Source organism: Stegostoma tigrinum, chromosome 2 (genome assembly GCF_030684315.1).
Source record: "Stegostoma tigrinum isolate sSteTig4 chromosome 2, sSteTig4.hap1, whole genome shotgun sequence".
NCBI classification, from domain to species: domain Eukaryota; kingdom Metazoa; phylum Chordata; class Chondrichthyes; order Orectolobiformes; family Stegostomatidae; genus Stegostoma; species Stegostoma tigrinum.
The window spans coordinates 136,482,275-136,494,309 of NC_081355.1; the positions used below are offsets into that span (position 1 = coordinate 136,482,275).

The window sequence follows — 12,035 nt, forward strand, 5'->3', positions numbered from 1 at the left end:
TGAAGTCGACCTCGTATACTTTCCACTAACGAAGGAAAACCAGAAGTGAGGCAATCCATCTCAACGAGACCCAGAGTTTAAAAACCAGGTGGGAAAACACACCGACATCTCATCGAGGCTGCACTGAGGATGTACTAAACATGGTAACAAAACGTCTACAAAACAACAAGCCAGTCAGCAAGCCAACCAACCTCAAGACCACTATCAGCCCGGTGGCCAAAGAAAAATCAGGCAATGTGCCTCAGTGTTTTGAGATGTTAGTAATGGAACACAACAACTTCAGCGTTCCAGACTGCCTTTTTCCACTAGAATTCACCTCCAGTTGCAATAGATCCATTGTAGACGCTCTCTCTGGTCCTACGCTCATGACAAGGACATCTACATCAGGCTCCTATTTATTAACTTTAGTTCTGCCTTCAACACCATAATTCCAACTTAACCCCTCTTCAAACTCTTAGATCTAAGACCCTACTGCGCCCTCTGTAACTGGGTCCTCGATTTCCTGCCTGCAGACTACAATCAGTAAGGCTAGGTGAAAACACCTCCTCCATGATAATCCTCAATACTGGTGCCCTGCAAGGCTGCGTACTCAGTCCCTTACTATACCCTTTATACACTCACGACTGTGTGGCCAAATTCAGTTCTAGCTCCATTTAGAAATTTGCCGATGACACCATCGTAGGGGGTTGGATCTCAAATGATGACCAAACAGAGTACAGGAAAGAGATAGAGAGCTTAGTGGTACAGTGGCAATCTCTCCCTCAATGTGCGCAAAAAGAAGGAGCTGGTCATTGACTTCAAATGCAAAGAGGAGGACACAACCGTGTCTGTATCAGTAACGCTGAGGACATGGTGGTTGAGAGCTTTACGTTCCTAGGAGTAAATGCCACCAACAATCTGTCCTAGTTCATCCGTACTACAGTAAAGAAAGCCTCCACTTCCTCAGAAGGCTAAAGAAATTTGGCATGTCCATAACAGAGCTTACCAAGTTTTAGAGATGGACCATAAAATGTCTATCTGGATGCATCACAGTTGGTATGGCAACTGCTCTGCCATAAGAGATTGCAGACAGTTGTAAACATAGTCAAGTGCATCAGCAAATCAGACTTCCTTCCATCAAAACTATCTACATTTCTTGTTGCCTCCAGAAAACAGCCAATGTAATCAAAGACTCCTTCTACCCCGATTATGCACCATTCCACCCTCTTCCATTGGGAAGGAGATACAAAAGTTTGAAAGCACATACCAAAAGATTCAAGAACAGCTTCTTCCCTGCTGTCATCAGACTTATGAACAGATCTCTCACATATCAGAGTTGATCCTTCTCTGCACCTCCTATGTAGTTGTAGCACTATATCCTGCATTCTGTTCTATTACCCTGATGTATTAACTTAAAGTATGATTTGCCTGGCTAGCACGCAACACAATACCTTTCACTGTTATCTTAGCACATGATAATAATAAACCAAAGCAAATCAAAATCACAGGAAGATGCTACGTAATACAAAAGTCCATCAAGTTAGGGGCATGAAACTGGCATGGATAGACGATTTGCTGACTTTCAGAATAGCATCCAGTAACTCGTGGAGCTCAGCAGCGATCAGTATCGGGATCACAACTATTCACATTATACGTTAACCATTTGGATGAATTTGGCTCAATTTGCAGATAGCACAAAAACAGGTGGAGGGACAGGTGGTAGTGAGGAGGTGGGGAGGCTGCAGAAGGACCTGAACAGGATTGGAGAGTGGGCAAAGAAGTGGCAGATAGAATACAATGTGGGAAGGTGTGAGGTTATGCACTTTGGCAGGAAGAATAGGGGTTAGAATATTTTCTAAACGGGGAAAGGCTTCAGAAATCTGAAGCACCAAGGGACTTCAGTGTCTTATTCCAGGAATCTCTTAAGGTTAATATTCTTGGCAGTTAGGAAGGCAAAAGCAATGTTAGCATTAATTTTGAGAATATAAGAGCAGGGATGTACTCTGAGGCTGTAAAAGGCACTGGTCAGACCACATTTGGAATATTGTGAGCAGTAGCCCTGTGTCTAAAGAAAGGTGCTTTGGCATTGGGGAAAGTCCAGAGGAGCTATGGATGAAGGTTTTGTCAAGTAAGTAAAGGTTGAGAATACTGGGTCTGTACTCAATGGTAAAGGATGGGAGAACTGCAGTCTGTTAAAAAAAACACAAAAATACTGCAGATGGTGTAAATCAGGAACAAAAACAGAAGTTGCTGGACAAACTCAGCAGCTCTGGCAGCGTCTGTGAAGAAAAAATCAGAGTTAACGTTTTGGATCCAGTGATCTTTTCTCAGAACTCCGAAGAGATAAAACTTTTTGACACAGCATGGCTAGAGTTTGGAATGCACTGCTTAAAAGTACGGTGGAGGCAGATTCAAGAGAGAATTGGATGATTAACTGGGATAGAAATACTGTTAAAGGATATGGGGAAAAGCAGGAGATTGTCGGTTAAGTATCCATGCTGGTTTAAAGAGTTGGTGCAGACAATTTCTGTATTATATTATTTATGTGATTCTGTGAAAATAGTTGCTGAGGGTAAGAAGACTTTTTCAATTTACAGACAGATGATTTCACCTCTCAAGGTTCCTAATTGAATAGCCATGAGTGGCATGCCCACTGGAATGGACGTAGCATATGAAACTGATCTGTGCAAAATTCAAAATGAACTGACTGTCGGTCTTCCTCACTCTGAACTCAAAGCTCAACAAACCAGGCATGGAGAAACCAATTCATCATTACTAAGTTGAATAACCCCCATTCAATCTCCATTGTGCAGTAACTTCTGACTTCAGAATATTATTTAAATAGAGAAAAGCTGCTGAAAGCTGCAGCACAAAGGGACTTGGGAGCACTTGTGCATGAAACACAGAAAGCTGCCACACAGGTGCAGAAGGTAGTCACGAAGGCTAATGCAATGTTGGCTCTTATTTCAGTTGGGTTGGGGTATAAATATTGCAACGATACAAGGTGGGACCAAATCTGGAGTATTGTGAGCAGTGTTGTCCCCATTTTAGGGAACAATATCATTTCATTTCAGACAGTTCAGAGAAGGTTCACCAGGATAATCCCTAGTATGGAGGGATTTTTTTGATGAGCTGTGAGGACGTTTCCCCTCACAATAAAGGGGTGCCAACTTAAGACCGAGATGAGGAAGGTTTGGAACCCCTTGCCACAGAGAGTTGTGGGAGCAGGGTCCCTGTGTATATTTAAGACTGAGATGGATAGATTCTTGATCAGTAAGGGAATCAAAGTTTCCAGGTAAAAGGCAAAATAGTGGACATGAGTAATGTCAATCTTCCATGATCGTATTGAATGGTGGGTCGTCTTGAGGAGCTGAATGGTCTACTCCTGTTCCTACTTCTTATGGTCTCATGATCTTATTCAATTTCTCTAGGTGGACAAAACAAGTATTGATAATGTGACCAAAGCTGGCAACAGCTAAAAAAATCTTACTAACTCATAACTAGAGGGAAATAGTCAGTCTGCAAACAACAAGTGCAAAAACAGCAGCCAATAAGACAGCAATATCTTCACCTTTAAAACTAGAGACTGCAACATCTTAAAGTCTCTAGGTGTATGAAGTTTCTTGTAAAAATATACCATTCTGTATAAATGAATTTCAGTATGCACGCACATGTGTGCTTGAATGACAACGGAAGTAGATTTTCAGGGTGACTGTGCAAATATATGATCCACTTTATTTAAGCCAACAAAAAAAGCTTGGTACTGGTTATTCAAATTGACCACACACTTAGGGGATACAAAAATACACATTACAGACATTAATGAAGGGAACAAACGCTTTCAGCTACTTTCATTCTGTCTGTTACTCTATACTTTCTTATTCTGTCTATTACACTACATGGTAAATATCTGAAATTGAATCAGAGCACAGAATAACAAATTACTGGTAGCAATGATTGAGAACAGATATACTTACAGGTTGACAATATTTATTGTACTCTCTAAGATACCTTTGAGAACATCAAGAGAAATGGAGGTTGCACGAAGATCTCTAGAAATGAACAAATACTTCAAATATATGACTAATTTTGAATATAAGAAGCTGAAGTAATATGACAATATAATTTGTGTATACGTGTGTGTCTATGTGTGTGCAAATTTAAAATACTGCCACTTTTTCTTATTGCTATATTTCTTCCCACTCACTCAAGACTGCCAAGCAATGGTAGCATCTGTAGCCAAGACGGAAAATAAGAAACCTACTCAAAGACTTCTATGGTTGACACTGAATGGATGGCTGGTGATTATTCATTTACCCTCATCCTATAACTTATTTTTCTGTCCTCCATTGCAGGCAAGTGTTCGCTTATGGCTTGATGACTCTCAATGCAACATGACTATCATTAGGAAATGTATGAATTAGCATTGATCTTGCCACAATTGGTCAATTCAATTTTAAAGGAACACAAGCATATATTACTAAAACAGAAAACCATTCCACATATGAGGGACATAGAGAGCAGATAAATAGTAAAGGTGTCTTTCCTAGGGTGGGGGAGGTCAAAATTGGAGAGAATATTTTTAAGGTGAGAGCAGAAAAAGTTTTAAAAAGGACATGAGGAGCAATTTTTTTTTACACAGAGAGTGGTTTGCATGTGGAATGAAATGCCAGAGGGAGTGGTGGATTCAAGTGCAGTTATAACCTGTAAAAGCCATTTGGATAAGTATGCAAATAGGTAAGGTTTGGTGGGATATGGACTAAACACTGGCAAATGGGGATAGTTTAGTTTGGGAACATGGTCAGCACGGAGTAATTGAACCAAAGTGTCTGTTTCCATGCTGTATGACTCAATGACTCTATGGCACCTAGCACAACCCCTTCCTCCCTTCACCTTCCTACCCTTCCACCCATGCAAACCTTTGCTCGTGCCAGATGCTCAAAGAAAGCATCATAAATCTATCTCACTCATTGATTTGTAATTCACTGTGAAGATAATGAAATAATTTTTTATATCATTAAGTTATTTGCAAGTGCTGATCATTTTTTGGCAGTATTCCCATTCCAAGATAAAATGCTAATAGATAGGATTGTGGATAAATTAAGATAAGAAAGGTCAGATGACAAATCAACCTAACCACATCTATTCATTATAGAATCTATATAGTGTGGAAGCAAGCCATTTGGCCTATCAACACTGACCCACCAAAGATCACCCCACCAGGCCCATCCCCCCATAACCCCATGGCTAAGCAACCAAGTCTACCCAACATTGGACACTATGGGGCAATTTCCCATGTCCAATCAATTTAACCTGTACAAATTTGGACTGTGGGGGAAACCAGAGCACCCAGAGGAATTTTATGCAGACACGGGGAATGTGTGCATACTCCATAATACACAATCACACAAGGGTGGAATTGAATTCAGGTCTCTGGTGCTGTGAAGCAGCAGTGCAAACCGCTGATCCATCTGGCCGCCCCTGAGTTCCAGGGTGGAATTGCCTATGTTTTTAAAGCATTTGGGCATAATTTTGACTTTGGATATTAGTATAAAAAGACTAATTAAACCGCCTGTCATATATCAACCTCCATTTTGATTTCTATTGACCTCAGTGGCAAGACGTACAACGGGCAGTTGAACCAACACTGGATAATGGAGTAAAATAGGCAAAGTCAAAAAAACTGTCTTCCAATTTTCTCTTTCCACAGACACCGTCCAGCTAATGAAAAACACTGGGCCATTCTGATATACATGCTTTAATTCCAGTACACAGCATTCAGAGCCAATGTATTTGTTGACTAAACAACAGAGAAACTTTGGAAGTAAATATTCAAACTACAATACCTACAAATACAGTTACAGGGTAGTAATTAAGTTTAAAAATAATCAAACCTTCAAAAAGTAATTCAAACATATACAGAATTGTAGATTTTTGGAAAAAATAACATTTAAATTAGTTCAATTTTAATATCGCAAACATACTTACAAGTAGATTATTGAAGATAGTCGATCAAAAGCACCAGTACCTATTAAGCTTAAATAATTATCACTTATGTTCCTAAAAGAGAACAAAAATTGCAAAGCAATTAAAAAAAAAATCTATCTTCAGCAAACACATTCTCCATGTTCAAGGCTTACAGATCACTCTTGATAAAAGTACATTCATTTAAAAATAATCCATTGGCGCTACAAGTAATTAAGTTATTTAGAATAGATTAAAATTATCCACCCTGTTCATTTCAACAAAAGGTATTTCAACTTTATAGTTTTCCACTGAATTTCCTCCCTCTTGGGATTATAGAACTAGGGGACATAGGATAAAAATTAGCGTCAAACGGTTCGGGAGAGATGGTAGGCACACAAAGATGGGAGATGTTTAGAATTCTCTTCCACAAATGACAGTAAATGTTAGATCAGTAGTTAATTTTAAATCTGAGATAGATACATTTTTGTTGAGCAAAGCTCAAGGAATATGCAGTTGGGCTATAGATCAGCCAAGAACACACTGAATGGCAGCAAAGGCTCAAGGAGCACAATGGCCTACTCTTTGTTCCTAAGTCTCTGATGTTTATCACTTGTTAGTTGGAATCCAGCTCTGGTATTTGTAGTTTGCAAATGTCAATATTCTAAATGTGTTCTTCCTAAATCTAGAGGAAAAAGATCTAGGAAGAGCAAAAATAAAGTGAATTTGAAATTAGGGGAATTCAGTGAATGCTTCCATTAATTCTGGACCTGTCAAGATTTGATCCCAGGCCATCTGGCCCAAAGGCAGGGGCATTACAACTGCATCACAAAAGACTGTTCTAAACTGGGAAACTTAAGGGAATAGAGAACCAGAATACTGATTGCAGTTTACATACTTCTAGTGTGAAAAAGAAAGTAAGGAAGAGAAGAAGATGCCAACATTGACAAGAAATATATCAACGTAAGTTGTTGGGGCAGTGGGATAACCATTTCACTCATCACCCCCCTGCAGGGGAACATACTTTGGCTCCCAGTCTGCCAAATACGAGGATTTAATAAATTACATCCTTCTGTTCAAGTTCTTCGATGCAATCGAGCCATTCTACCTCTGTTAACCTCCTACAACCCTTCCAGTGATTTCTATGGGATTGTATATTCCCTACCTGTATAACTGTATTACTGGTAGTCATGCCTTCATCTTTCTCAGCCAACCAAAACCCAAGAATTCTGTTCTCAAATCTCTTTGCCTTTCCACCTCTCTCTTTTTTCAAATCCATGTTGAAAATGACCACTTCAACTAGGAATTTTGATTACTCCTTTGGTTCAATCGGGATTTTACCGAATTATGCTCCTATAATACACCTTAAGAGAATTGACCATGAATATCATTGAAAGCAACATTTTATTGAAGCTCTTGTCTTGCATTCAGAGTCATAAAGTCACAGAGTTATGCAACACTGAAACAGACCCTGCGGTCCAACTCATTTGCGCCGACCAGATATTTTTAACTGATTTAGTCCCATTTGCCAGCATTTGGTTCATATTCCTCCAAACCCTTCTGAAATAACTCCACAGGGGCCAGTATCCCACCACCAAGTCACACTTTATTTACACATGAAGAATCCTTGTCATTGATTCAGCACCCTCAGAGCCAACTCTTTGAGTAAACAGAACCTCTCACATAACAAGGTGAAGAGCTGGGTGAACACAGCAGGCCAAGCAGCATCAGAGGATCAGGATACCTGACATTTCGCACCTAGACCCTTCAGAAAATCTAGGCCCAAAATGTCAGCTTTCCTGCTCCCCTGATGCTCCTTGGCCTGCTGTGTTCATCCAGCTCTACACCTTGTTATCTCAGATTCTCCAGCATTTGCAGTTCTGACTACCCCAGAAGCTCTGACACTCTGTTTATATCTGTCAACCAGGGCTGACACTGATTGGCTGACGTGGGGAAGATCTGCTTCAGTGCAATCACTGTTTCTAAAAGATAGTTTGCAGAGGGGCTGTTGTCAAGTGACAATTCAACACCAAACACTTCCTCAGTGTTAGGAGACAACCAGGTGTAGAGCTGGATGAACACAGCAGGCCAAGCAGCATCAGAGGAGCAGGAAGGCTGATGTTTCGAGTGTAGACCCTTCTTCAGAAATGGGGGGGGAAGGGGATTCTGAAATAAATAGGGAGAGAGGGGGAGGCAGTAAATTATCCGTGATAGTTTTCTTGAACAGTATGTAATGGAACCGACGAGGGAGCAAGCTATCCTAGATCTGGTCCTATGTAACGAGAGAGGTATAGTGATTTAGAGGGAGGGGTCCTCTTAGAAGGAGTGATCACAGTACAGTTGAATTTAGAATACAGTTGGAGAGTGTGAAGATAGTGTGTCCAGTGCTTGAACAAGGGAGACTACAATAGAATGAGGGAGGACTTGACCAAAGTAGACTGGAAACAAAGATTTTATGGTGGAACAGTTGATGAGCAGTGGAGGGCTTTCAAAGCAATTTTTCAAAGTGCTCAGCAAAGTATATTCCAGTGAAAAGAAAGGACTGTAAGAAAAGCGGTAATTTGCCATAGGTATCTAAGGAAGTAAGGGAGCTATCAAATTGAAAGCAAAGACATAGAAAGTGGCCAAAAACAGCATGAAACTAGAAGATTGGGAAAACTTTAAAGGTCAACAGAAAGCCACAAAAATAGCTATAAAGAAAAGTAAGACAGAACATGAGAAAAAACTAACACAGAATATAAAGACAGATAGCAAAAGTTTCTATAAATATATAAAACGAAAAAAGAGTGGCTAAAGTAAACATTGGCCCTTCAGAGGACGAAAAGGGGAATTTAGTTCTGGGATATGATGAAATGATCGAGGCATTGAACAGATATTTTGTATCGGTCTTCACAGTGGAGGACACTAATAACATGCCAGTAATTGACAGAGACGATGGTAGGTGAGGACCTGGAAACAATCATTATTACCGAAGAGGTAGTGTTGGGCAAGCTATTGGAGCTAAGGACTGATAAGTCACCTGGCCCTGATGGAATGCATCCCAGGGTACTAAAAGATATGGTGGGAGAAATAGCAGGTGTACTGGCGGTAATTTTCCAAACTTTGCTGGACTCTGGGGCAGTCCCAGCAGATTGGAAAACAGCAAATGTGACGTCACTGTTTAAAAAGGGAGGTAAACAAAAGGTGGGGAATTATAGACTGGTTAGCTTATCCTCCCTAGTGGGGATGGTGCTAGAGTCTATTATCAAGGAAGAAATAGCAAGGCATCTCAATAGAAATTGTCCCGTTGGGCAGACACAGCATGGGTTCATGAAGGGCAGATCATGATAAATCTTTTGGAATTCTATGAAGACATTATGAGCCAGGTGGAACAATGGGGACCCAGTGGGTGTGGTGTACCTAGATTTCCAAAAGGCCTTCGACAAGGTGCCGCACAAGAGGCTGCAGCATACGATAAGGATGCATGGCTTCAGAGGTAAAGTATAAGCATGGAAAGAGGATTGGTTGACTAAGAGGAAGCAAATAGTGGGGACAAATGAGTGTTATTCTGGCTGGCAGTCAGTGACTAGTGGTGTGCCTCAGGGATCGGTGTTGGGACCGCAATTATTTACGATTTATGTAAATGATTTGGAGTTGGGGACCATGTGTAGGGTGTCAAAGTTTGCAGATGACACTGAGACGTATGGCAGAGAAAAGTGTGCAGAGGACTGTGAAATTTTGCAGAGGAACATAGATACATGGAGTGAGTGGGCAAAGGTCTGGCAGATGGAATATGGTGTAAATTAATGTGAAGTCATACATTTTGGTTGGAGTAATAGTAAAAAGGATTATTACTTGAATAGTTAAAAAGTTGCAGCATGCTGCTATGCAAAGGGACCTGGGTGTCCTTGTGCATGAATCACAGAAGGTTTGTCTGCAGATACAACAAGTAATTAGGAAGGCAAATGGAATTTTGTCCTTCATTGTCAAAGGGATTGAGTTTACAAGCAGAGAGGTTATGTTGCAGCTGTACAAGGTGGTGGTGAGGCCACACCTGGAGTACTGTGTGCAGCTTTGGTCTCCTTACTTGAGAAAGGACGTACTGGCACTGGAGGGGTTGCAGAGGAGGTTCACTAGGTTGATTCTGGAGTTGAAGGGTTGGCTTATGAGGACATGCTGAGTAGATTGGGAGTATATTCATTGGAATCAGAAGATTGAGGGGGGATCTTATAGAAATATATCAAATTATGAAGGGAATAGATAAAATAGAAGTAGAGAGGATGTTTCCACTAACACGTGAAGCTAGGGCAAGAGGGCATAGCCTCAAGATGAGAGGGAGCAGATTTAAGAAGTTACTTCTTCACCCAGAGGGTTGTTAATCTATGGAATTCCTTGCCCGGTGAAGTAGTTGACACTATTTCAGTAAACATTTTTAAAGCTAAGGTAGATTTTTTTTTAACAATAAAGGAATTAAGAGATATGGTGAGAGCGCGGGTAAGTGGAACTGAGTCCATGAAAAGATCAGCCATGATCTTCTTGAATGGTGGAGCAGGCTCGAAGGGCGAGATGGCCTACTCCTGTCCTAGTTCTTATGTTCTTTATGTTCTTAAAGCTGAGTGTAGGTGAGGAGTTAGGGAGGGGATAGGTCAGTCCAGGGAGGACGGACAGGTCAAGGGGGCCGGATGAGGTTAGTAGGTAGGAGATGGGGGTTGGGCTTGAGGTGGGAGCAGGCGATAGGCGGAGGAAGGACAGGTTAGGGAGGCGGGGAGAAGCTGGGCTGGTTTTGGGATGTGGTTGGGAGAGGGGAGATTTTGAAGCTTGCGAAGTCCACGTTGATACCATTGGGCTGCAGGGTTCCCAAGCGGAATATGAGGTGCTGTTCCTGCAACCTTTAGGTGGTATTCTTGTGGCAATGCAGGAGGCCCAGGATGGACATCTCATCTGAGGAATGGGAGGGGAAGTTGAAATGGTTCGCGACTGGGAGGTGCAGTTGTTTAGTGCGAACCGAGCATAGGTGTTCCGCAAAGTGGTCACCAAGCTTCCACTTGGTTTCTCCAATGTAGAGGAGGCCACAACTGGAACAGCGGATGCAATATACCACATTAGCATATGTGCAGGTGAAAATCTGCTTGACATCGAAGGTCTCCTTGGGGCCCGGGATGGGGGTGAGGGAGGAGGTGTAGGGGCAGGTGTAGTATTACCTGCGTTTGCAGAGAAAAGTGCCAGGTGTGGTGGGGCTGGAGAAGAATGTGGAGTGGACAAGGGAGTCACGGAGAGAGTGGTCCCTCTGGAAAGCAGATAAGTGTGGGGAGGGAAAAATGTCTTTGGTGGTGGGGTTGGATTGCAGATGGCAGAAGTGTTGGAGGATGATGCGTTGGATCCAGATATTGGTGGGGTGGTACATGAGGATGAGGGGGATTCTGTTTTGGTTGTTATTGCGGGGTTGGGGTGTGAGGGATGAGTTGCAGGAATTGCGGGAGACATCGTCGAGGGCGTTCTCGACCACTGATGGGCGGGGGGGGGGGGAGAAGTTGCGATCCTTGATAAATGAGGACATCTGAGATGTTCGGGAGTGAAATGCCTCATCCTGGGAACAGATGCAGTGGAGGCAATTGGGAAAAGGGGATGGCATTTTTGCAGAATGTTGGCTCAGAGGAGGTGTATTCTAGGTAGTTGTGGGAGTCGGTGGGCTTGAAACGTACATCCTCAGTGTTTCCCTCCCTACATCTTCCTCTAACCAAAAACAAATGCACACCCACTCCACTGTGAGGTCCAGAAGCAAAGGGAAAGGGAGAGATCCAGGGAGCATCCAGGGAAGGTGAGTGAGGGAAGACCTACCTCGAATAATGCAGTGATAAATAAGCATTAGTGTTTAATAAATTTTCTTAAACAGCTTGATTAGGGATAGCATGTCAGTAGGAGGGGTTAAGTGCTGCACTTGTGAGATGTGGGCAATCTGTGACGCTTCCAGCATGCTGAATGGCTTCATCTGCAGGAAATGTACCCAATTACAGCTCCTCACAGACCGCATGGATAGGTTGGAGCAGCAATTAGATACACTTAGGAGCATGAGGGTGGCGGAAAGCATCATAGACAGTAGTTTTAGAAATGTG

General features: G+C 42.0%; 1 protein-coding gene across 6 annotated transcripts in view; it reads right to left on the reverse strand.

The window, feature by feature from the left end:
• Positions 1–12,035, reverse strand: part of LOC125466711 (toll-like receptor 3) — a 146,276-nt gene that overhangs the window by 28,956 nt on the left and 105,285 nt on the right. For 3 of the 6 annotated variants that reach the window (XM_048561639.2, XM_059639455.1, XM_048561621.2), the window contains 2 exons: positions 5,968–6,039; positions 3,957–4,031 (listed from right to left, as the gene is read on the reverse strand). The exons of 1 other annotated variant lie outside the window; for it this stretch is intronic. In XM_048561639.2, coding sequence (XP_048417596.1) covers positions 3,957–4,031; positions 5,968–6,039 — 147 coding nt within the window. The remainder of the gene's footprint in view (positions 1–3,956; positions 4,032–5,967; positions 6,040–12,035) is intronic. 2 more of the 6 variants (XM_059639478.1, XM_048561630.2) reach the window with 1 other exon arrangement.